The following is a 27432-nucleotide window of genomic DNA, read 5'->3' on the forward strand; positions in this document are numbered from 1 at the left end:
AAAATAAAGGTACTTTATTTTTATGACAATATGCCAAAAGTATCTCAGTGAGTACCCTCAGTATGAGGATGAAAAATATACACAAGATATATGTACACAATACCAAAAATATGCAGTAATAGCAAAAGGAAGTAATGCTAGCAGTGTAAAGTTACAATAGATTGCAATAGGAGCACATAGGTATAGGGGCAACACAAACCATATACTCCAAAAGTGGAATGCGAACCGCAAATGGACCCCAAACCTATGTGAGCTTGTAGAGGGTTGCTGGGACTGTAAGAAAACAGTGAGGGTTAGAAAAATAGCCCTCCCCAAGACCCTGTAAGGTAGGTGTAAAGTGCACCTACAACCCCCAGAGATCACAGAAGTCGTGATAGGGGGATTCTGCAACGAAAACAAACACCAGCAAAGCAACAACAGTAGATTTCCGGACCTGAGTACCTGTAAGAGAAGGGGACCAAGTCCAAGAGTCGCGACAGTGTCGAGAGTGGGCAGATGCCCAGGAAATGCCAGCTGAGGGTGCAAGGAAGCTGCTACCAGATGGAAGAAGCTTTGGGTTCTGCAAGAACGAAGAGGACTAGGAACTTCCCCTTTGGAGGATGGATGTCCCATGTCGTGAAGAAGCTTGCAGAGGTGTTCCCACGCAGAAAGACCGCAAACAAGCCTTGCTAGCTGCAAGAGTCGCAGTTAGGGTTTTTGGATGCTGCTGTGGCCCAGGAGGGACCAGGATGTCGCCACTTGGATGAGGAGACAGAGGGGACGCCCAGCAAGTCAGGGAGCCCTCACAGAAGCTGGCAGCACCCGCAGAAGTACCGGAACAGGCACTTAGAAGAGGAGTGAATTGGAGTCCACCCAAAGTCAGAAAAGGGAGTCCCACGACGCCGGAGGACAACTCAGAAGGTTGTGCACTGCAGGTTAGAGTGTCGGGGACCCAGGCTTGGCTGTGCACGAAGGAAATCCTGGAAGAGTGCACAGGAGCCGGAGCAGCTGCAAATCACGCAGTACCCAGCAATGCAGTCTAGCGTGGGGAGGCAAGGACTTACCTCCACCAAACTTGGACTGAAGAGTCACTGGACTGTGGGAGTCACTTGGACAGAGTTGCTGAGTTCCAGGGACCAGGCTCGTCGTGCTGAGAGGGGACCCAGAGGACCGGTGATGCAGTCTTTTGTTGCCTGCCGTTGCAGGGGGAAGATTCCATCGACCCACAGGAGATTTCTTCAGAGATCCTGGTGCATCAAGGAGGCAGGCTACCCCCAGAGCATACACCACCAGTAAACAGTCGAGAAAGCCCGCAGGATGAAGCGATACAAGGTTGCAGTAGTCATCTTTGCTACTTTGTTGCGGTTTTGCAGGCGTCCTGAGCAGTCAGCGGTCGATCCTTTGGCAGAAGGTGAAGAGGGAGATGCAGAGGAACTCTGGTGAGCTCTTGCATTCAGTATCTCAAGAATTCCCCAAAGAAGAGACCCTAAATAGCCAGAAAAGGAGGTTTGGCTACCTAGGAAGGAGGATAGGCTAGTAAGAAAGGTAAGAGCCTATCAGAAGGAGTCTCTGACGTCACCTGCTGGCCCTGGCCACTCAGAGCAGTCCAGTGTGCCAGCACATCTCTGAATCCAAGATGGCAGAGGTCTGGGGCATGCTGGAGGAGCTCTGGGCACCTCCCCTGGGAGGTGCAGGTCAGGGGAGTGGTCACTCCCCTTTCCTTTGTCCAGTTTCGGGCCAGAGCAGGGCTGGGGGATCCCTGAACCGGTGTAGACTGGCCTATGCAGAGATGGGCACCATCTGTGCCCATCAAAGCATTTCCAGAGCCTGGGGGAGGCTACTCCTCCCCAGCCCTGACACCTATTTCCAAAGGTAGAGGGTGTAAAACGCTCCCTCTGAGGAAGTCCTGTGTTTTGCCTTCCTGGGCCAGCCCTGGCTGGACCCCAGGAGGGCAGAAACCTGTCTGAGGGGTTGGCAGTAGCAGCTGCAGTGAAACCCCGGGAAAGGCAGTTTGGCAGTACCCGGGTTCTGTGCTAGAGACCCGGGGGATCATGGAATTGTCTCCCCAATGCCAGAATGGCATTGGGGTGACAATTCCATGATCTTAGACATGTTACATGGCCATGTTCGGAGTTACCATTGTGACGCTATACATAGGTAGTGACCTATGTATAGTGCACGCGTGAAATGGTGTCCCCGCACTCACAAAGTCTGGGGAATTTGCCCTGAACAATGTGGGGGTACCTTGGCTAGTGCCAGGGTGCCCACACACTAAGTAACTTTGCACCCACCCTTTACCAGGTGAAGGTTAGACATACAGGTGACTTATAACTTACTTAAGTGCAGTGGTAAATGGCTGTGAAATAACGTGGACGTTATTTCACTCAGGCTTCACTGGCAGGCCTGTGTAAGAATAGTCAGCCACTATGGGTGGCAAAAGAAATGCTGCAGCCCATAGGGATCTCCTGGAACCCCAATACCCTGGGTACCTTAGTACCATATACTAGGGAATTATAAGGGTGTTCCAGTATGCCAATGTGAATTGGTGAAATTAGTCACTAGCCTGTTAGTGACAATTTGGAAAGCAGAGAGAGCATAACCACTGAGGTTCTGGTTAGCAGAGCCTCAGTGAGACAGTTAGTCATCACACAGGGAACACATACAGGGCACACTTATGAGCACTGGGGCCCTGGCTGGCAGGCTCCCAGTGACACATACACTAAAACAACATATATACAGTGAAATATGGGGTTAACTTGCCAGGCAAAATGGTACTTTCCTACAAGATGGGACCCAGAGGACCGGTGATGCAGACGTTTTTGTGCCTGCGTTAGCAGAGGGAAGATTCCGTCGACCCACAGGAGATTTCTTCTTGGCTTCTAGTGCAGTGTGAAGGCAGACAGCCCTCAGAGCATGCACCACCAGGAAACAGTTGAAAAAGTCAGCAGGATGAGGCGCTACAATGTTGCTGGTAGTCGTCTTGCTACTTTGTTGCGGTTTTGCAGGCGTCCTGGAGCAGTCAGCGGTCGATCCTTGGCAGAAGTCGAAGAGGGAGATGCAGAGGAACTCTGGTGAGCTCTTGCATTCGGTATCTGACGAGAAACCCACAGGAGGGACCCTAAATAGCCCTCAGAGGAGGACTGGCCACCTAACCAGGTAAGCACCTATCAGGAGGGGTCTCTGACATCACCTTCCGGCACTGGCCATTCAGAGGTCTCCATTGTGCCCTCACACCTCTGCATTCATAATGGCAGAGGTCTGGGACACACTAGAGGAGCTCTGGGCACCACCTCTGGGGTGGTGATGGACAGGGGAGTGGTCACTCCCCTTTCCTTTGTCCAGTTTTGTGCCAGAGCAGGGGCTGAGGCATCCCTGAACCGGTGTAGACTGGTTTATGCAAGGAGGGCACCATCTGTGCCCTTCAAAGCACTCCCACAGGCCAGGAGAGGCTACTCCTCCCAGGCCTTGACACCTATTTCTAAAGGGAGAGGGTGTAACACCCTCTCTCTAAGGAAATCTTTTGTTCTGCCTTCCTGGGACTGGGCTGCCCAGACCCCAGGAGGGCAGAAGCCTGTCTGTGGGTTGGCAGCAGCGGTAGCTGCAGTGAAATCCCCAGAGAGCTAGTTTGGCAGTACCCGGTGTCCATGCTGGAGCCCTGGGGATGCATGGGATTGGCACCCCATACCTGATTTGGCATGGGAGGACAATTCCATGATTGTAGTCATGTTACATGGCCATATTTGGAGTTACCATTGTGAAGCTACATATAGGAATTGACCTTTATGTAGTGCACGCGTGTAATGGTGTCCCCGTACTCACAAAGTCAGAGGAAATTGCCTTGAACTATGTGGGGGCACCTTGGCTAGTGCCAGAGTGTCCTCACACTTAGTAACTTTGCACCCAACCTTCACTACGTGAGGGTTAGACATATAGGTGACTTATAAGTTACTTAAGTGCAGTGAAAAATGGCTGTGAAATAACGTGGATGTTATTTCACTCAGGCTGCAGTGGCAGTCCTGTGTAAGAATTGTCTGAGCTCCCTATGGGTTGTAAAAGAATTGCTGCAGCCCATAGGGATCTCCTGGAACTCCAATACCCTGGGTACCTAGGTACCATATACTAGGGAATTATAAGGGTGTTCCAGTGTGCCAATCAGAATTGGTAAAAATGGTCACTAGCCTGCAGTGACAATTGTAAATACAGAGAGAGCATAAGCACTGAGGTTCTGGTTAGCAGAGCCTCAGTGACACAGTTAGGCACCACACGGGGAACACATTCAGGCCACAACCTATGAGCACTGGGGTTCTGGTTAGCAGGGTCCCAGTGAGACATATAAAACACACTGACAAATAGGGTTTTCACTAGGAGCACTGGGGTCCTGGCTAGCAGGATCCCAGTGAGACAGTAAAAACACACTGACATATACTCACAAACAGGCCAAAAGTGGGGGTAACAATGCTAGATGGAGGCTACCTTCCTACATGTTGTGAGGTGCGTGGGTGGTGTATAGGTGATGGTGGTGTGTGGCTCTGGTCTTGTCTGTGGTCGTGGTGTCTATCTTGTCGCAATTGTTTGTAATGGTAAAGGGTTGTGGGTACTGTGGGTGTGTATTTTATAGTGGTGTGTGTGGGTGTGGTGTGTGTATGGGTGTCAAGTGTGTGTAACTCGAATTGTCCAATGTTGTGCTGTTTGGTATGTGTGTATTTTGAGCGTGGCAGTATGTACCGCCAATGGTTTACCGCTATTGAATGTCCGCCGTGGTGATTCGTGGGTCATAATGTGATGGGCGTTGTTCTTTTGGCGTAACGGTGTGGGTTTTGATACCGCCGGTTTATCACTGACCTTTGGTGTGGCGGACTTGTGTGTGTGGCTAAATAGTGACGTATTGGTGTGTGTGTGTCATGATATACGGATAGCTGCCGCTGCAGCGGTATGTTGTCAGTAGTCAGCGTGGCGGTAAGTGGGATTTACCGCCATTGCCATAATATGGGCAATAGTGTGTCTTCCAGCCTGGCCGGGATATCACATTTCATTTCTACATCAACATTATATTTTTTTTAAAACACACAAATCCTGCATGCACTTACTTCCACATACTACAATTACAACAGAATTATGCACTTTTAACTATCAGAGTTCGAAGCCCAACCCATCCTACTCTTTAGGTAAGCAGGCTCTGGAATTTCGCCCGTCCGCTTGAACAGACAGGTGTCATTCTCACCTGGTTTGAGCGCAATGTTCTATTGAAGCGTCACCGGCGGTGCTTCCTTCAGCTGCATCCAGGGACTTAAGGAAGTAGCGGGCTCCTGGCTGCCGCTCGCCAAAATGTAGTTGAGTTTTTGTCAGAAATAAAGAAGTGACACAATTCTAATAATAATTGAGTATATTTATAAGTAAATAAAATATGGCCAGAAGTACAGCACAGTTGTGTAACTGAAGCCACACTCAACTCAGCTCTTACAATCAGCGATTTTTATGCTCTTGGTAGGCACCTAAGTTCCATCTCCTTCATTACATTTACAATTAACAAAGACTATAATTCTTTAAACGCTATCTGACTACCTGTTACTAAAATTCAGCAATAACCGATATAATACATATATATCTTCCTACATACACAGTGACCTTTGATCCTACCCTTTGAACTCTATCAATCTGTCCTCCCTACACGTCTGCCTACTTTGAAGTTTTACGGTCTGTCTGCCACTCCCTGCCAACCTTGAAACACAAACATCTAGTGCTGTGTCTCCCTTTCAGCCTGTCATGATTTACCCCTTCTCCTAACCCTGGAATCAGAAAGTGGCTCAGACTCTCCTTTGTGTATGCGTCCTTCTAAATTATCTATGGCATGCGAAGTCGGACTGTGACTGCTTTTACCCTGCACCTGGCCTCTCTCTTCATTCTCCTTTCTGTCCCTGCATCCCTGCGTGACCATTGTATTCAAACCGAGGCCTGTACTTTTCATGTATCATGTACACCGCTGCACATTTGTTTTCTACGTCGTGTGTTGATCAGAGTAGGCCTTCTGTCATTTTCTTGAGGCCTATTACAAGTGTCCTAATACTCTGCTAAATTCTGTGCCGATTTATCAAACTGTGCCACAGTTATTAGCAGATCGAACTGGACTAAAAAATAAATTCCAGTTTTATGCCGGATTTGGTTTAGATTCGTCAAATTTTGCCTAGGTTAGAAGCAAATCAGGTAAATTTTTTGGGAGGAAAAAAATAAGAAAATTAGGTGTAACCTAACGTCTGGGTACTAAACAGCAAAAATTGCAATTTTCTTTTACAGTTGCTGTCTTATCGGTTTTTTAGCAATTTTACCTGATTTTTCTCTCCCACTACGCTGAAATTATGTTCAATGCGAACAAAATGTAATAAAGATGGTGGTGGAAAAAAAAAAACTGCAAACGTTCCATCAGTCAGTCAGATTACACATGTAATTATTCTGGGGGTGTGACAAAGTGTATGCTACTGCCAGCTATTCTTTAGTCGATCTCGCATATGGGGAAGTTTGTACTGTTGTTGACCATGCTGTATGGTAATTACTTTTGGTTAACACCTTTCCACTACGTAGCAGGCAAAACGCAGATTGAAATGTGGGTGGATGGAGTGCAGGGTGCACGCCTCCTGTGTACAGAAAGAACAGGTAGAGCCAAGTGCCCATGCATGCCCCATAGAGACACACGTTTCACATGGGCATCAATAGTGCTATTTCCTTGGCAAAAAGTGGGGGAGTGAGAATTCCCAACTTGCCAGCGCTTCCCAGAAGGATGGGGCAGAGAGCATCACATCTGAAGTTGACAAGGGGTCAAAGAGAGGCACTACCGGCTGGAGCAGAGGTAGTCTGGTGCCTGACCTTCGGACGACAAAAGCAAAAAGAACAGATGATGGAAGGAATACGGAACAAATCAAACATTCACTCCCTCATAGGCATCTACATGTGAACCTCCTCTGTTTGTAGCTCATAAGCATCTACCTGTGCGCCTCCTCTGTTTATACCTCAGAAACACCTACCTCTGCACCGTCTCTCTATGTACTTCATAGGCACCTACCTGTGTGTCTCCTTTGTTTGTAGCTCATAAGCACCTACATGTGCACCTCCTGTTTCTACCTCACATGCACCTACCTATGCACCTTCTATGTTTGTAACTCATACACGTCTTCCTGTACGCCTCCTCTGTTTGTACCTCATGAACACCTACCTGTGCGCCTCCTCTGTTTGTACCTCATTCGCACCTACCTCTGCACCTCTTTTGTTCCTCCTAAGCACCTACCGGTGCACCTTCTCTGTTTGTACCTCATGAACACCTACCTCTGCTCCTCTTCTGTTCCTCCTAAGCACCTACCGGTGCACCTTCTCTGTTTGTACCTCGTAGACAAATACCTATGTGCCTCCTCTGTTTGTACCTCACAGGCGAGCTTCCAAAAATAAGCTTGTAATCCCTACGCTGACAGCCGTGGCCTCTTGACTGTAAGGCCATTATCTGACTTCTGCTGAACGCTGCAGAGTGAGTCTCCAGACGTAAGGGAGCTGAAGGATAGGAAATTAGGTAAACTTGAATATAAGAAATATGTAAAGGTAGAAATGCAGCCTCACCTGTGGATAACTCACACCGATCTGCCCAATGCCCATCCAGTCACAAAGGAGCATCCTAGGTCCCAAACTTACAACATTAAGTCAGATACCACGTGAAGGCAGAAAAAGAGGAAAAAGGTTAAATGCACACATCCGTTGCGGGGATATATCCGGTGAATTATTAGTTGTGATGGATTCTCTTAATGACTGATATTGTTGAATAATAAATTATATGAATCAATGTTTGTTTGCCTTATCTCTGCGTATAATGTAAAGGTCGGGCGTTACAATCAACCACTCATTCTTTTTTACAAAAAGGCCCTGGAAGGAGCTGCATCTTAAAGACCGTTGCCTACTTTAGAAAGAACTAAAGACTTGCTTTTTAAGTTGTCTTTCAGGGCCAGAATCAGGCACTATAAGCTCTGCTAGTTTGAGGGAGATGGGCAGATGTTATGGCAATAGGAAGCCCACCTCAACTCGCAATAATGCTCCAATCTTTCAGGTTAGAAAAAAACAGTAATGCTTGAACCAGGGGAGCTTTTGAAAGTGTCAAGGGTGACTTGATAAACAGTAAGGTGAAGACTGGAGTTGGCATTTGAGCTGATCCAATGTGAACAGGGAAGCATTTATTTGAAGTGTGTGAATTGAGGTATTTTTGTTATATACTTCCTGAAGAGTTACCTTTGTTATATATTTTCTGAAGAGTTATTAAATAACAACAGCCCAGCCTGATCCCTCTGTTTTTCCACAATCAATTCTTCTTTAAATTAAATCTAATCCATGTGCATCTACCTAAAGCAGCACCAGTACCACATAGGTGCTCCGTGAGCGTCCTTCCTTTACTAAGTTACTCTGGGAACACTGGTAAATCACCTCCTTTTCAGAAGTTAATACCATGTGACATGTAGCACACAGGCGCTCCATGAGCGTCCTTCCTTTACTAAGTTACTCTGTGAACGCTGGTAAATCACCCCCTTTTCAGAAGTTAATACGTTGTGACATAGGCACTCCATGAGCGTCCTTCCTTTTCTTAGTTACTCTGTGAACACTGGTAAATCACCTCCTTTTCCGAAGTTAATACAATGTGACATGTTCAACAAAACGTTTAGTTAAATATCCGTGTATGGTGAAGTATTCCTTGCTAAGTTTCAAAGACGGTAAAGTAGAGATGTAATTTACAACCAGTTCAATATTGTGTATTCACATTTCCATGTAGTAATTTTTAATATCTTCACATCCAACAGAAAACAAGCCTTGAATGCATGACATTATTATGAATAAAGAAGATAAAACTGCAGATCTGCAAAGAACAGTCACCAACAATGAGCTCCGGTATTCAGGAAAACATCAATACAGACAGCAACTGAGAAACCTGCACATAAACTGATCCTGGAAGAAGCATTTAAGAGCAATTCAGTGGATGTAAGAGTTTGAGCTGAGCACCTCAACACCACAAGACGAAGAAATGACTGCTTGAAAATGAAGGCAGCAACAACAACAACAGACTACCTCTTGTATAAACATGTGTCCAACACCAGCTTTGGTCATGTGATCAGTATGATGTTACAGCAGTGCTTTGTTTTCTAAAGTGAGAACAGACCATCATTCAATGCTCTGCGTGTTATTGTAAACTCTTCCTGGCCAAATCACAGCAACCAGAGAAAAGCCCAACAGAGTGGAGCCAAACAACTGAGGGGTAGAAGAGAAGAGGAGATCTGCTGTCTACAATACAACAGACTGTTCCAATTTGCACCAGCCAGAAGGGAGATTAGTCTTTACCCGCAAGCGTGCATAGCCATAATCCAATCTAAAATCACAACCACCTACCATATATTTTATATATATTATGAGTGTGACACGTATTTAATGGCTATTGAACGTTAGTTTTAATTCAGAAATCAAACGTGCAAGTGCTTTATCAGCCTAATGGCTCATTAGGAAGCACAGACTTGGGCTGTAGACAAATATATAACCGACCACAGACGCTAACCAAGAAAAACAAATCATAGACATTTAGTGAGAGTTTTAGTTTCTCATCTCAATTAAAGCACCATCAGAAAACTCACGCAGGAAAAAAAAAACATTCAAGTCCAGTGATTGTGTAAAGAGCATCAGTCAAATACCAGACTTACAGAGACATCAGCAAACACACAGAGGGGAAAAACCATACAAGTGCAGTGAATGCGTGAAGAGCTTTAGTCAATCATCACACCTCCAAAGACATCATCAAACACACACAGGGGAAAACCCATACCATTGCACTGAATGTGGAAGTAGTTTTAGTGATTCTTCACAACTCAGGATTCATCAGCAAACACACACAGGGGAAAAACCATTCAAGTGCAGTGAATGTGCAAAGTGCTTTAGTATGTAATCACACCTACGAAGACACCAGCGGGCACACACAGGGGAAAAACCATTCAAGTGCAGTGAATGTGCAAAGTGCTTTAGTATGTCATCACAATTACAAAGACATCAGCGAACACACACAGGGGAGAAACCATTCAAGTGCAATGAATGTCTGAAGAGCTTTAGTCAATTATCAAACCTAAAAAGACATCAGCAAACACACACAGGGGAAAAACCATTCAAGTGCAGTGAATGTGCAAAGTGCTTTAGTATGTCATCACAATTACAAAGACATCAGCGAACACACACAGGAGAAAAGCCATTCAAGTGCAGTGAATGTGCAAAGTGCTTTAGTAGGTCATCACAATTACAAAGACACCAGCGAACACACACAGGGGAAAAACCATTCAAGTGCAGTGAATGTGGCAGCTCTTTTATTTACTCTTCATCATTAAGGATTCATCAGCAAACACACACTGGGGAAAAACCATTCAAGTGCAATGAATGTCTGAAGAGCTTTAGTCACTTATCAAACCTAAAAAAACATCAGCGAACACACACTGGGGAAAAACCATTCAAGTGCAGTGAATGTCTGAAGAGCTTTAGTCAGTTATCACACCTAAAAAGACATCAGCGAACACACACAGGGGAGAAACCATTCAAGTGCAGTGAATGTGGCAGCGCTTTTATTTACTCTTCATCATTAAGGAGACATCAGCGAACACACACTGGGGAAAAACCATTCAAGTGCAATGAATGTCTGAAGAGCTTTTGTCAATTATCAATCCTAAAAAGACATCAGCAAACACACACGGGGGAAAAACCATTCAAGTGCAGTGAATGTGGCAGCACTTTTAGTCGTGCGTCATCATTAGTGATTCATCAGCGAACACACACAGGGGAAAAAACATTCAAGTGCAGTGAATGTGTGAAGAGCTTTAGTCAGTTATCATACCTAAAAAGTCATCAGCGAACTCACACAGGGGAAAAAACATTCAAGTGCAATGAATGTCTGAAGAGCTTTTATCACTTATCAAACCTAAAAAGACATCAGCGCACACACACAGGGGAAAAACCATTCAAGTGCAGTGAGTGTGGTAGTGCTTTTATTTACTCTTCATCATTAAGGATTCATCAGCTAACACACACTGGGGAAAAAACATTCAAGTGCAGTGAATGTGTGAAGAGCTTTAGTCAGTTATCATACCTAAAAAGACATCAGCGCACACACACAGGGGAAAAACCATTCAAGTGCAGTGAATGTGGCAGCGCTTTTATTTACTCTTCATCATTAAGGATTCATCAGCGAACACACACCGGGGAGAAACCATTCAAGTGCAGTGAATGTGGCAGCGCTTTTAGTTATGCTTCATCATTAATGATTCACCAGGAAACACACACAGGGGAAAAAACATTCAAGTGCAGTGAATGTGTGAAGAGCTTTAGTCAATTATCAAACCTAAAAAGACATCAGCGAACACACACAGGGGAAAAGCCATTCAAGTGCAGTGAATGTTGCAGCTCTTTTAAAAACTCTTTATCATTAAGGAGTCATCAGCGAACACACACTGGGGAAAAACCATTCAAGTGCAGTGTATGTCTGAAGAGCTTTTGTCACTTATCAAACCTAAAAAGACATCAGCGAACACACACAGGGGAAAAACCATTCAAGTGCAGTGAATGTGGCAGAGCTTTTAGTTATGCTTCATCTTTAGTGATTCATCAGCGAACACACACTGGGGAAATACCATTCAAGTGCAGTGAATGTGTGAAGAGCTTTAGTCAGTTATCAAACCTACAGTGTCATCAGCGAACACACACAGGGGAGAAACCATTCAAGTGCAGTGAATGTGGCAGCGCTTTTATTTACTCTTCATCATTAAGGAATCATCAGCGAACACACACAGGCGAAATACCATTCAAGTGCAGTGAATGTGTGAAGAGCTTTAGTCAGTTATCAGATCTAAAAAGACATCAGCGAACACACACAGGCGAAATACCATTCAAGTGCAGTGAATGTGTGAAGAGCTTTAGTCAGTTATCAGATCTAAAAAGACATCAGCGAACACACACAGGGGAAATGCCATTCAAGTGCAGTGAATGTCTGAAGAGCTTTAGTCAGTTATCAGACCTAAAAAGACATCAGCGCACGCACACAGGGGAGAAACCACTCAAGTGCAGTGAATGTGGCAGCGCTTTTACTTGCCCTTCAACATTAATGAGTCACCAGCGAACACACACAGGGGAAAAGCCATTCAAGTGCAGTGAATGTGGCAGCGCTTTTATTTACTCTTCATCATTAAGGATTCATCAGCGAACACACACTGGGGAAAAACCATTCAAGTGCAATGAATGTCTGAAGAGCTTTATTCACTTATCAAACCTAAAAAGACATCAGCGAACACACACTGGGGAAAAACCATTCAAGTGCAGTGAATGTCTGAAGAGCTTTATTCACTTATCAAACCTAAAAAGACATCAGCGAACACACACTGGGGAAAAACCATTCAAGTGCAGTGAATGTGGCAGCGCTTTTATTTACTCTTCATCATTAAGGATTCATCAGCGAACACACACTGGGGAAAAACCACCATTCAAGTGCAGTGAATGTGTGAAGTGCTTTAGTCAGTTATCAAACCTAAAAACACATCAGCGAACACACACAGGGGAGAAACCATTCAAGTGCAGTGAATGTGGCAGCGCTTTTATTTACTCTTCATCATTAAGGAATCATCAGCGAACACACACAGTGGAAAAGCCATTCAAATGCAGTGAATGTGGCAGCACTTTTAGATATGCTTCATCATTAGGGACTCATCAGCGAACACACACAGGCGAAATACCATTCAAGTGCAGTGAATGTGGGAATAGTTTTAGTAAGTTATCACACCTACATAGACATCAGCGCATACACACGGGGGAAATCCTTAAAATTGTAGTGAATCCGGCAGTAGTTTTAGTGACTCTTCAGCATTAACGAAACATCAGCGAATGCACACAGGAGAAAAAACATTGAAGTGCAGTGAATTGTATGAACAGTGCTGGCGGTATCCGTGGCTGAACTAGGAGACATGCAAAGCTCCTACTATACCACTTATATCATATAGCACTATATCACAAGAAAACACAATACTCAGAGTTACTAAAAATAAGGTACTTTATGTTAGTGACAATATGCCAAAAGTATCTCAGAGGATATACTCCCTTAGGAGGTAAGTAATATACACAAATTATATGCACACAAACCAAAATCAGGTAAGTAACAGTTCGAAAAGTAGTGCAAACAATGTAGAATCACAATAGGATGAAATAGGTAGAAATAGGCCTAGGGGCAACAAAAGCCATATACTCCAAAAGTGGAATGCGAACCACGAATGGACCCCAGGCCTAGTGTAGGTTGTAGAGGGTCGCTGAGACTGTTAGAAAACACTAAGGGTGTCCAAGATACCCCACCCCAAGACCCTGAAAAGTAGGAGTAAAGTTACCATACTACCCCAGAAAGACAGTAAAGTCGAGATAGGGGATTCTGCAAGAACAACAACCACCAGCAAAACACTGAAGACAGATTCCTGGACCTGTAAAGGAAGGGGACCAAGTCCAAGGGTCACACAAGTGTCCGGGGGTACAGGAGCCCACTAAACCCCAGATGAAGGTGCAAAGGGGCTGCCTCCGGGTGGAAGAAGCTGAAGATTCTTCAATGACGGAAGGTGCCAAGAACTTCTCCTTTGGTCAGAAGATGTCCCACGGCGTGCTGGAGGATGCAGAGTTGTTTCCACGCAGAAAGACTGCAAACAAGCCTTGCTAGCTGCAAGAGTCGCAGTTGAAGATTTTGGGTGCTGCTGGGGACCAGGAAGGACCAGGATGTCGCCCCTTTGAGGAGGAGATGGAGAGGGCGCTCAGCAACTCAAACAGCCCTGGCAGAAGCAGGCAGCACCCGCAGAAGTAGCGGAACAAGCACTTAGAAGATCTGAGGACAGCGGTCGACTCAGAATCACAACAGAAGGTCCCACGACGTCGGACTCCAACTCAGCAAGTTGGGCAATGCAGGATGGAGTGCTGGGGACACAGGCTAGGCTGTGCACAAAGGAATCCTTGGAAAAGTGCACAGAAGCCGGAGCAGCTGCAAATCATGCAGTACACAGGTTTGCTGTCTGGCGTGGGGAGACAAGGACTTACCTCCACCAAATTTGGACAGAAGGGCCACTGGACTGTGGGAGACACTTGGACCCAGCTGCTGTGTTCCAGGGACCACACTTGTCAGGATGAGAGGGGACCCAGCGGACCAGTGATGCAGAAATTTGGTGCCTGCGTTAGCAGGGGGAAGACTCCGTCAACCCACGGGAGATTTCTTCTTGGCTTCCAGTGCAGGGTGAAGGCAGACAGCCCTCAGAACATGCACCACCAGGAACCAGTCGAGAAAGCCGGCAGGATTAGGCACTACAATGTTGCTGGTTGTCGTCTTGCTACTTTGTTGCGGTTTTGCAGGCCTCCTGGAGCAGTCGGTGGTCGATCCTTGGCAGAAGTTGAAGAGGTAAGTGCAGAGGAACTCTGGTAAGCTCTTGCATTCGTTATCTGAGGAATAGCCCAGAGGAGAGACCCTAAATATCCATAAAAAGGAGGTTTGGCTACTGAAAGAGGTAAGCACCTATCAGGAGGGGTCTCTGACGTCACCTGCTGGCACTGGCCACTCAGAGCTGTCCATTGTGTCCAAACACCTCTGAATCCAAGATGGCAGAGGTCTGGGACACACTGGAGGAGCCCTGGGCACCTCCCCTGGGAGGTACTGGTCAGGGGAGTGGTCACTCCCCTTTCCTTTGTCCAGTTTTGCGCCAGAGCAGGGCTGGGGGATCCCTGAAACGGTGTAGACTGGCTTATGCAGAGATGGGCACCATCTGTGCCCATCAAAGCATTTCCAGAGGCTGAGGGAGGCTACTCCTCCCCAGCCCTTCACACCTATTTCTAAAGGGAGAGGGTGTAACACCCTCTCTCAGAGGAAATCCTTTGTTCTGCCTTCCTGGGACCAGGCTGCCCAGGCCCCAGGGGGGCAGAAACCTGACTGATGGGTTGGCAGCTGCAATGGAGACCCCAGAAAGGCAGTTTGGCAGTACCCGGGTTCTGTGCTAGAGACCCGGGGATGCATGGAATTGTCCCCCCAATACCAGAATGGTATTGGGGTGACAATCCCATGATCCTAGACATGTTACATGGCCATGTTCGGAGTTACCATGGTGACGCTACATATAGGTATTGACCTATATGTAGTGCACGATTGTAATGGTGTCCCCACACTCACAAATTCCGGGGAATTTGCCCTGAACAATGTGGGGGCACCTTGGCTAGTGTCAGGGTGCCCACACACTAAGTAACTTTGTACCTAACCTTCACCAAGTGCAGTGTAAAATGGCTGTGAAATAACGTGGACGTTATTTCCCTCAGGCTGCAGGGGCAGTCCTGTGTACGAATTGTCTGAGCTCCCTATGGGTGAGAAAAGAAATGCTGCAGCCCATAGGGATCTCTTGGAACCCCAATACCCTGGGTACCTAGGTACCATATACTAGGGAATTATAAGGGTGTTTCAGTGTGCCAATGAGAATTGGTAAAATTAGTCACTAGCCTGCATTGACAATTTTAGAAGCAGAGAGAGCATAAACACTGAGGTTCTGGTTAGCAGAGCCTCAGTGATACAGTTAGGCACCACACAGGGAATACATACAGGGAACATACTTATGAGCACTGGGGTCCTGGCTAGCTAGCCTGGCTGGGGATTATGACCGCCCGACAGAAGCCTGGCGGTACGATGGAGGGGCTGGCATTATGGCCATGGCTAATGCACCACAGTCATAATACACTGGCGGAACACCGCCAGCCTGCTGGCGGTATTACCGCCAGTGTTCCACCGGCCGCCAGGGTCGTCATGACCCACTTAGTCACTTATCAGGCCTACAAAAGCATCAACAAATACACTCCAGGGAAAAACATAAAGGTGCAGTAAATGTGTGAATAGGATCAGTTGATTATCAAAACTACGAAGACATCAGCAAACACACGGGGGATAAACAATACTATTACGGTCAATGTGGAAGTAGGTTTAGGAACGTGCCAACATTAAGGATTCATCAGCGAACATTCACAGGGGAACAGCCTTTCAATTGCCCCAAATGTGTGAAGAGCTTTAGTTTACCAGGCCTACAAATATATCAAGGAACACACACAGCGGAAAAGCCATTCAAGTGCAGTGAATGTATGAAGAGCTTTAGTCAAATGCAATGAATGTGAAAATAGTTTTAGTGACTTTTCAACATTAAGGATTCATCAGTGGACACACACTGGGGAAAAGCCGTTCTGGTGCAGTGAATGTGTGGATAGCCTTTGTCAGTTATTAAACCTATTGGTACATCAGCAAACGCACACAGAAGAAAAACAAAAACATTGCAATGAATGTCAGAACTGCTTTTGTCAATTATCAGCTCTCTAGAAGTCATGAGCAAACACACAGTGGGAAGACCTAGAAGTGCATTGAAAGTGTGAAGAGCTTTTGTCAATTTTCGATTCTACACAGTCCTCAGCGAACACACACTTTAATTTCACTCACATGGAAATAATCCTAGAGGTGCAGCGAGTCTGGAAAGAACTTAAGAAGATTAACAATGATAGTGAACCATCTGAGGGCATAGACAGGAGCAAAAAAGTGCAGTTATTTTAACATGAAGGAATTACAGAGAAAGATAAAATGTCAGTGATGTGGGGCATTCAAATACCAGATCATAGAAGACCCGTCTAGTCAGAAAAGAAAAAACACAAATCTCGATGCCTGTAGAATTATAGAACGTGTCTATTCTCAGTGATTGTTCACTTTTGCACACATAACAAAACAACATGACATACCAGGAAGCACATTGGGAGACTAGCACAATGCTGACTAAAATTAAAGAAACATTGTTGGTTTTTATGCAGTTGCAAAGAAAAACATCCAAGTACACCTGTTCCTGCTACCTGTAAAGGCAGCACTCTGAACAATACTGGGACTAACAAGGGTACTTTCAGCTAACTTGAGGGGTTAGTAATAAAACCCATAAACCCAACACACTTGGACTGAGTCCCTGCAAGAAGAACTAGTTTAACAAGCACACGCTGGTGAATGTTCACAGTTGATCGTGGTGTTTGGTCATTTTCATACAACATTGATGATTCACTGGCAGTAGCCGGAGAACAGTGTCCAAAAGCACAAGACGTAAAAGCAGCAGAATGTGAGCTGTAACTCTAAGGGTTAATGCTTGCAGTGCATGATACTTACCACCCAAGCCCTGACATGGAAGAAGCAATGCTAATGTCTATCCTCACATGCACCTGTCAATGCACCCATCATAGTGGCACTTCCCAGGGATATTTAACATTGAGCTGGTTCTTGGCTGACTGCTCACTACGTAAAGGATTCACTGTTAGATTAATTGTATATAAATTTGTTTTATGAGTTTCTTATTTACAAAGAATTATTCAACCAAATCCTAACTAGTTAAAGGACAGAATCGGGAAATGATGGCACAATTCTTTATAGGAATGATTGTGGAATGAAGGAGCCCAGTACAAAGAGTTTTTCATAATACTATGAGAACCATGAACGGGTGAAGGGTGAGCAAGGGGAAAAAGTTCTAGCAAATGCAAACTATGTAGCTTTTCCACAGCCATATAACGCCCTTATAACCTTTGTTTTTTTCAGTCAATTCCTAAGTTTTTTTTTTAATTCTATTTTCTAAGTATACCATCTCTGTAATCTTTGTTTTTTTCAGTGAAGAAATTATTGTATCCTGACTTATCTCACGTTTAGCCTTGTTCAAAAAAGACATTTTAACATTTTACACATACTGCGTTCACTTTCATGTAGTTTAACACGCTATAAGACTGTCCCACATACAAAAATATTGGCAGTATAAATACAGTGCAGATGACAAATTGTCACCTATTGTTTCGCTCATGGATGTGTTGTCAGGGCTCTGGAGATGGGAACCTCCATTGGTAAAATGTATAGATTACTATTTACAAATGCCGCTGCAGTATATGTATTGAACTAAAGTGAAGCACAGGTGTTCAGGATTTTTAATCCAACAGAGTATACCCTGCTCTTACATAATGTTTGCTGCATCATTTACGCATTGAATCAGTTGATGTATCCGCTCGTTCTTTGGGCCTTATAACTAAGTCTGACCCTTAGCTCTGCTCTGGCTTAGCTCCCCCCATGAATTTTGTGACTTGCCGAGCTCCTGTTTTTCCCAGAATGAAACCAATGAACCAGCAGATTCTGTTTGAAGAATGTGGTGAAATAGTTAAATCCCACATCAAACACATTGAATTTCTAGGACGATCAATTGCTCACCCGGCAACTCCTCTCCACACCGGTTGTCCCTTATTCTCAAATGTTCAGAGGGGTTTGTTGTCTGTGTCAGAAGCGGCAGAGACATTCATGAAGCTAAAGCAAGAAGGAGTGTGTGGCAGATATAGAAGGCAAAAGAGAGATAAAAGGAGCGAGACAAAGAAAGAGGGAGCAAAATGAAAGAAAGTGAGAAATAGAAGGAGTGGGACCAGCAAGTGAAGCAGCCAAATACTTGTCCGTGTGTGACGCCACTAGAGGAACGGCTTCAATACCCGTGAATTTATATATTTATGTTCAATACCCGTAGACTAACGTCATGCCAATAAACAGGGCACAAGTTGTGAGGAAGAAAGGGAGGGGGACACTTCTCATATGCAAATCACAATGATGTCACATGTAGTGATGTCACAAAAAGTGATGTCAGGCGCTTATAATAATCCTCACGTGAAAGGTTGACGGCCTATTTTAAAAACAAGAAACATAAAATAATGTTAAAAGAACATTTTGGTTTTACTTTTTATGCATCATGTTTTTCCCACTATCAATCTGTAACTAAACTCGGAAATGGCTGAAAGTGTAAATATTATTAAACAGATATGTGGAACTTGGAAATTAGATTTTTAAATACCTTTCAGCAAATAAATAAAATGTGCTGGCAATTTGTGTTTGTTTCCTGATGGTGTTCTTTACCCAGCTCCAAATCACAAAGGTGTTTCACATTTACAGTGCGTCAAGCAGTAGAAGGGTTAATCTTGTCACGTTGTCTGTTCCTCTCTTGTGCCATTCACACAATTAAAGGGGCTGGTACTGGTGGGACGGGTAGTTACAAACACTCTGATGCCAGTATTTGCAGATGCAAGAAACTGCAGAGCCATCCACCAGGTAACACCTCTCAGTCGCAGGCTGGGGCGCAAGGTGGAACTGAGTCCCTTTTCTACAAAATAGCGGGGGCCTCCAAACACTGCGGCCACCCCCGATGTTTGCCATGCTGATAAAGCAATATTGAATTTGAGTAATGTACGATGAATTGAATTGACAGAAAGAAATGAGAGAAAGAGAACAAGAGAGCAAGATGCAGAAAGTATGGTGGGAGACAAAATGAAAAAAGAGACATGAGACAAGGAGGAAATACAAACGGTTCTCTCTTGGTAGATCATGCCCTTCTGTAGATAGGACCCTTTTCAGATTATTTATATAGAAAATAAATAAAAAGGTGCCGGTATCCAGCCTTATCTAACACCACGATTCAAGGCAAATTTAGATGTACACTCCCCAGCAGGCCCATAACACACAGTAACTGTAAGGTCCAAATGCAAGTCTCTATTAAAAGTAACCAGCATTTTATCAAAACTCACACCCATCAATATGTTTCAGAGCTTAGTCCTGTGAACCTTGTCCAAAGCTGAGCTGAAGTCCATGAACCCCAAATGAAGGGAGCCTGCCTTTGCCTTGGTGTACTTCGCTACGAGTAGCTAGAGATTAAAACCTTGGCCCACGTTGCCCTTCCCAGGCTGGAAGCTGTATTATACATCAGAGAAAGGCTCATGTTCACTAGCCCACACAGTTAACCTACTCAATAGAACTCTCCCAATTACTCTCACTCTTGATTCTTTCAATGAAATGGGCCCGTAACAGCAGGGGCGATCCTTGTTGCCCTTTTTATGTTTCGTCTAGGCAGCGCATGCTCTCTCTCCTCGAGAAATGTTATCTATTCTGTAGAGTAAGTGCACCCCCTTTGCTGCCCTTTGCTTTTAATCTCGTCAGTGTGAGTTTTTTACTGGTCAGTTGTATTTGTCTCTCCTTTCGTTGCTTGGTTTCCTCCCATGGCAACTACCCATGTTACATGTACGCTTACTCTGTTCTTAATGTATATATTTGTCAGCGCACTACTTTTTATGTCAACTTTAACTCATTTTCAGGTTCAGAATGGTAACACAGATGCTCCCGTCAAAGTTGAATGCAAGTTTGGCATCCAGCCGCTACTGCACTCCCTCATCCCCGCTTCACTCGAGGCTTGTTTCATTTTCATGAGCACTTCCCACAAATGTGCAGTTTTCTGTCCCTTGCTCGGGGCGGATCCGACTTCATGGCCACCACTTCCTCTCCGTATTGCTGGCTCTGCTCACTCCTCCCCCTGCTCTCGCTGGATTCCTGCAGTGCCCCTTCCTCCTCCCTCCTGCTTGATAGGCTTGTTCCTCTGCTGCAGCCTGCGCGGAGCTTCTGATCTCCTTCATTTATTCTTCTGGCTCCTGCAATGATTTGCAACCATTGGTACTATGACCCAAATTTAAGAAGAGCCTAGCACCACCTAGCACCATATTAGCGTCATTTTTTTACATTAATGTTCTCGTTAGGTTGGCAAAAACATTGTGCCAAATTTACAAAGTGGAGCAATACATGCATTGCGCCACTTTGTATACCCTGGCGCCACCTTATGCCTGCGCCAGACATAATGCATGCAAGGGGGCGTTCCTCCATTAGGGGGCCCAGAAAAATGGACCAGTGGAATCTGTGAGATTCCACTGCACCATTTTTCTTATAATTTTTAATGCCAGTTCAGTGCTGGCATTAAATTGAGGCACACAATTGTTTATAATGGGTCTCTATGTACTTTGCAGGATTAGTGCCAAAATCATGACGCTATTAATCCTACCGTGCTCCATGGTGCGCCATATCATTAATACGGCACACACGTGGGGGCATATTTATACTCTGTTTATACGCTGGTTTGCGTAAAAAAGTATAAATATGGGCCTTGGTGCATTAGTGGCACAATGGGGCGCAAGAAAAATTGCACTTTATGTATTGAAGCACCACTTTTCTTAAATCTGGGCCTATATATTGTTTATCAGAGCAATCTCTAGTTCTTGTTTACTTTTTTCTCACCCACCCAAATCCTGTTTCTTCTCTTCCCCGTGTCTTTTTCTTCTCCTCCTCCCACACGCACTGATCTCTATTTATTCTCCTCCATTCCAACTGAAGCGCTGGCCACTTCGTAGCGCTTTGATTTTTTTTTGTGGACTGGTTGTGTTGAGGCGACGATGGAAGAAAGGAAACAATTCAACACGTCAAAATACAACAGACAGCAGCAGCCTCTGCAGAGAGGTACAGGAGAAGGCTCTACATACACGAGCAGGTACATGATGGGTTACCGTAGCTTTGTGATGTAAAATGACCAAAATGTTCCTCCATGGCAGCAACAAACAAAACAGCTGGCAGAGGTCCTGTCCCTCACAGAAATTATTATCTCATGTTGATTGACTGCTAATTGGCTTCTCGGTCTTTATCTCTGCTCCACAGTTCTGAATGATGTTAGTATGCGCTGCCAAAAAACAGTGAGCCATACTCTCTGCTGTTTGCTTTATTTTCCAATTCAAATTGTTCCATCTACAATAAAGTTTCCCACCTGCCACCAAAGAGGATCTGTGTTGGTGGATGCGTCTCCAACAGTGCACCTCTCTCCGTATTTAGCCATGCACTTACATTCTTGAGGCGCTAGAGCCAGAAGTGCCGACTATGGAATTGGGAACCAGGTTCGAGTCTCAGGATCAGTGCAACATCCCATGGTTCTGGGCAAATCACTTATTCTCCCTGTGCCGGGGTGTATGCAATCTGCAGTAATGCTTCTGCTGGCTCAGGCTAGAATCAACAACAAACATTTGCAAAGCCAATAGGTCTACAGTGGCAGCCAAAAAGCAAGACCTATTGGCTTTGCCAGTGCTTGTTAAAGAGTGGAATGATACCAGAATTTGACCACGAGGGAGGAATACCTCTCCGAATAGCTGTGTTAGGAGGGGTGCCCATAAATCAATGTTACGAGTGGTACAGCACCATGACCTGGGGCTTTGTTCTTTGGAAGGTCAACTATAGCATCCGTAGCCTCTTCCCTGCTAAATGTCAACGGAGGGCCTGTGGTAGGGAGTGAGGACATATCCCGATGCGCATCCATGGTACCGTTAAAGGCGGGAGCATCCTAGATGGATCTGTACTGCTTAAGCCAGGACTCGGGGTTAATACTGGGAAATAGTGCTCCTTGAAGATGGTGCTAAAAAGAGGCAATTGAGAGTAGACCAAGCTTTAGAGCCGTCTTTATGCTTACAAGAGACCACAGGGTCTTCCCAGACTTCGTGTCTTAAGACGAGTTTCCTTCTCTTGATGACAAGCTCATAATCCTGATGACACATTTCACTTTGAGTTTGTGTCTTGGCTTCTCCTTCAGAGCCTCCAAACGCTTTTTATGGTAAAAGTGAAAGTAAGATCAAACCATCAAGTAAAATATTACCAGAATTCTGAAAGGAAAGACAGACAGCGAGTTAATTTGAGGAGCCAGTAACTACTTGCTTGGGGAACAGTAAAAACTATAAGAACACTTTTAGCTCTGCCCGAGCTGAAGCCTGCTGTAGGAAGAAAAAATCCCTTATGGCCCTCCAATAGAAAGTTGTTCGATGTCTTCAAAGTTTCTTGCTGGTATATAATGTTATTTTTTCTCAACAGGGAGAACCACCCAACATCATCAGTATTTTTGGACAATCCTGCCACATTCCTGCTTAAAATAACAAAATCCACCTTAATCGTTGGATTCTGACAACCCCTGACATCAGCAGTGCTATCAACATAGGCAGTATTAGGAGGCAGTCAATTGTTGCCATTGAGCGAGCTCAAAGGATCAAACCTATTAAAGGTAGGGACACTTTGGGATAAATTACTATTAACAGCACCCACCAGAACAGTGGAAGGAAGTTGATGGGATATAGAAAGGATACGTGGATTAGTCACAGACCTAAAGAAATAGCACAAAGGCAGGGGTCAGCCACTAGCACAAGGTGTCGGAAAGGTCCAACAGTACGCGGCCAGCAACATAAGGGCTGTTGAAATTCATGCTAATAGAATCCCCAACCATGATCTTGGGTTGTTCGCCTAGCCAACTGACTCTACGTGCCTTAATGATGGACATATGCAGGTTCAAGTTTTCTCTTAGGTGCCCCTCCAACCAATGAACTATTTTGTTTCTGAGCTGCAGAATGTATTCAATCGGCCCAGATTTTAGGTGGGGGGGCACGTTAGCAAGAACAATTACATACAGTGCTGCAGCAAGGGGCTGAAGAAGGCAAGTCAAGGTTAAAGCAAATAGAGCTAGGGTCCCCGCTGCCACTACTGGTGGCCGAAGAAGGCAAGTCAAGGTTAAAGCAGATAAAGCTAGGGTCCCCGCTGCCACTACTGGGGGCAGAAGAAGGCAAGTCAGGGTTAAAGCAGATAGAGCTAGGGTCCCTGCTGCCACCACTCGGGTCTGGAGAAGGTAAGTCAAGGTTAAAGCAGATAAAGCTAGGATCCCCGCTGCCACTACTGGGGGCAGAAGAAGGCAAGTCAAGGTTAAAGCAGATAAAGCTAGGGTCCCCGCTGCTACTACTGGGGGCAGAAGAAGGCAAGTCAAGGTTAAAGCAGATAGAGCTATGGTCCCCGCTGCCACCACTGGGGGCTGAAGAAGGCGGCCTCCTCACAGGTACTGCTCCTTTGGGGAAAGCCTGACCAAAGATATGAGCGTCATCCCCTTCCAGACATGTCTGTGCTGTTAATGGTATCCTTAGCTGCAGAGTCTACGTGCCGTGGATTAGGTGACTGGGCTGACATAGTGAGCTGAACGCCCACCGTTATCGGCTCACAGTCCTGCTCTGATGCTGGAGGGTAAGTATAAGTTGACATGGCCCTCACAGTGGCTGGCTCAATGGGATGGGATACTTTTGCCTACTTAGTGAGAGAAGCCTCCAGCTTGGCCAACCTGTTGTGGCACACCGCAAAGGATGTGGTAATGAAGTTCTCCAGTCTGCTAAAGTAACTTGCAAGCAAATCACCCACAACCTCAAAAGGCAATGCAGAACATTTTGGTGACCCAACACTGGCAGCTTTCTTCTTTTTCCTGGTAAGCTGGAGGCCGAAGGTGAGACAGAACCCATAGCTGGGAGTTGTTGGATAATGGCCTCACCTGCAGGTGGGAAGTGACCCGAATGTCACATTTGACTTGGGAACATCCACTACAGGCAGCGTCCTAACACTGGGGAATTTGAGTGTTGAATGTCAACGGATGCAGCCAGACCCAGCTCCTCTTCAACAAAACCGATTTCGCTAGTTATTGCCCCATCCGCAGATGTCCAGTAAGTTAGTATGTTTGATCCATTTCATGATGGCAGCGTGATACAAGTTGACCACAAGCGTGACCTTCACATTACTCAAATGGGTGGGACTTTCCAAGGCATTAACAAAACAATTTCTTCCCAACCCCTATCCAATCAAACACAGGCTCTTGGCCTCAGATCTATGTGAACATCCAGATATCTGGCTGTTGCTTGGAGAATAAAGTAACGTATGTCATGTGAGGTGTCTCTTTTAAGCAAGCCTTACTTTATCTGCAGTCATCCCAATTCTGAACTGTAGGAAAGTACCCTCTTTCTTGGTATGGTTACCCCATTTGTCTGCCTGATGTCAGTGTGGTTTACTGTGTTCAATGGGATCCTTCTAACCAGGACCCCAGTGATTATGCTCTCTCTCCCAAAACTCTGTATTTCATCCCATAACTGGCACACTGGTGCCCCATTATAAGTCCCTAGTATACGGTACCTGGGTACCCAGGCAATTGGCTGTAGCATATATTATGCCACCCATAGGGAGCCCAAGCAAAGGGTTCTGCAGGACTGCCATTGCACTTTCCATGCCACTTTTCACTGCACCAGGTCACTTCTAAGTCACCCCTATGGCAGGCCTTCTAGCCCAGAGGGCAGGGTGCAAAGTACCTGTGTGTGAGGGCACCCCTGCAATAGCAGAGGTGCCCCCACGAACGCCAGGCCCATTTTCCCGGACTTTGTGAGTACGGGGACAAGATTTTACGCGTTCACTGGGCATAGTAACTACTTAATGGTAACTCCGAACATAGGAATGTTTGGTATCAAACATGTTGGAATCATACCCCAATGCTTTTGGTTGTATGATTCCATGCACTCTGGGGGCTCCTTAGAGGACCCCCAGTATTGCCATTACAGCCTTCGGAGGGTTTCCGGGCAGCCCAGGCTGCTGCCACCTCCCAGACAGGATTCTGCCCTCCTTTTGCTTGAGAAGCTCAAGCCCAGGAAGGCAGAACAAAGGATTTCCTTTGAGAGAGGGGTGTTACACCCTCTTCCTTTTGAAATAGGTGTTACAGGCCTGGGAGGGGTAGCCTCCCAAGCCACTGGTAATGCGTTGAAGGGCACATTTGGTGCCCTCCTTGCATAAACCAGTCTACACCAGTTCAGGGACCCCCAGTCCCTGCTCTGGCACAACACTGGACAAAGGAAAGGGGAGTGACCACTCCCCTGTCCATCACCACCCCAGGGGTAGTGCTCAGAGCTCCTCCAGAAGGTGCCTGGGTTTTGCCATCTTGGATTCAAGGTTGGCGGGGAACTCTGGGAGCATCTGAGTGGCTGGTGCCAGCAGGTGATGTCAGAGCTCCCTCCTGATAGATGGTCCCCCAGCTAGGTGACCAATACCCCTTTCAGGGCTATTTAGGATCTCTCTCTTGGGTGGTGCCTCAGATTTGGTTTGCAAGACTCCAGCAGGATTCCTCTGCAACCTTCACTTTGACTTCTGACTGAAGAAACTGCACCTGGATGCCCCAGGACTCGACAAGCTGCAACAAAGAAGCAATAGTCCTTCTGCAACATTGTATCCATGGCTCCTTCCAGGAACTGCAACATTTCCCCAGTCGTGCATCCTCTGAAGACAGCCTATCTTCAGCCTGCACCAGAAAGAGAAGGACTCTCCCTTGGGGTGAAGGAGTCACTCCCCTGCTTCTGCAGGCACCAACTGCAACGAAGACCAGCTGTCTGGATCCCCTCTCCTGCTGAGCTGCGTGAATCCTGCATCACGGGCGGTGGACTGAAGTGGTCCGACGGTCCTCTCTTCCAGCTGTCCTACTTGGGTGGAGGTAGGCCCTTGCCTGCCCATGCAGGACAGTACCCACGTACACCGCATCCTTTGCTACTGCCAAGTCTTGTTGGCATCTTTTCCAAGGAATCTTCAGGCATCTTGAAGTTCCAGCCTCCAGCACTCCATCCTGCGACGTACAGCTCCCTGAGTGGTTCTCTGGCGGCGTGGGAGCCCTTTTCGTAGTGCTGCGTGGGCCCCTTCTTCAACTTTCGTGTCCCCATCCTATGGGACTCCTGTGGGTGTTGTCTGTGGTTCTGTGGGCTCTCTGTGCTGCTGAGGGCCCCCTCTGACTTGCCCTCCTGGGTAGAATCCACTTGGTCCTTCCTGGTCCCGGGCAGCTCCACTTTCTGCTAACCTCGAGTTTTGCATGTGCCAAGGCTTGCTGGTGGAATCCAAAGACGCAAACCTGACTGCAGTCCCCCTTCTGGCATGGGACATCACCTGCATCCTCCAGGAACTCAACTTCATCTTCTTGGGTGCAGTGCTGACTCTTCTTCCTCACCGTTGACTATGCTAGGGGTGGGGAGAAGCAGAGGATGATGTGCCAGGGGAGGGAGCAGATGGCGGTGTGCAGCAGGGGAGGGGGCAGAGGGGGGACAGAGGGTGGTGTGTGCCAGGGGAGAGGACTGGGCAGAAGGTGGTGTGTGCCAGGGGAGGGGGAAGAGTGCGATGTGTGACTGGGGAGGGGACCAGAGTGAAGGCAGTGTGTGTCAGGGGAGGGGACAGAGGGCAGTATGTGACAGAGGGGGCAAGGCCGGTGTGTGCCAAGAGAGGGGCCCGGGCAGAGGGCTATGTACCAGGGGAGGTATCTGGGCAGAGGGTGGTTTGTGCCAGGGTAGGGAGCAGTGGGCAGTATGTGCCAGGGGAGGGGCCCGGGCAGAGGGTACTGTGTCCCAGAGGGGGGGAGCAGAGGGTAGTGTGTGCCAAGTGAGGGGATTGGGCAGAGGGTTGTGTGTGCCAGGGGAGGGGACCAGCCAGAGGGTGGTGTGTGCATGGGGAGGGGCAGTGTGTGCCAGGGGAGGGGACTGGCCACAGTGCACTGTGTGCCAGTGGAGGGGCTCAGGCAGAGGGCGGTGTGTCTGTGAGTCAATCCCCAAATTCACCAGTGTTAGGACTGTGCCCGTGGGGGATGTTCCCAAGTCAAATGTGGTCATTGGGTCGCTTCCAAAGGGCATTTCACACACAGTTAAAGCCAAATCCACCAA

The 27432-nt window shown here is 46.4% G+C and overlaps 1 protein-coding gene across 1 annotated transcript in view; it reads left to right on the plus strand.

Annotated features, from left to right (window-relative positions):
* Positions 1–17200, plus strand: part of LOC138287313 (zinc finger protein 91-like) — a 47678-nt gene extending 30478 nt beyond the window's left edge. Inside the window, exon 2 of the mRNA XM_069227667.1 lies at positions 8802–17200. Coding sequence (XP_069083768.1) covers positions 10010–12883 — 2874 coding nt within the window. The 5' untranslated portion in view covers positions 8802–10009 and the 3' untranslated portion in view covers positions 12884–17200. The remainder of the gene's footprint in view (positions 1–8801) is intronic.
* The last annotated feature ends 10232 nt before the right edge of the window (positions 17201–27432 follow it).

This window comes from Pleurodeles waltl, chromosome 4_1 (assembly GCF_031143425.1).
Source record: "Pleurodeles waltl isolate 20211129_DDA chromosome 4_1, aPleWal1.hap1.20221129, whole genome shotgun sequence".
NCBI lineage: Eukaryota > Metazoa > Chordata > Amphibia > Caudata > Salamandridae > Pleurodeles > Pleurodeles waltl.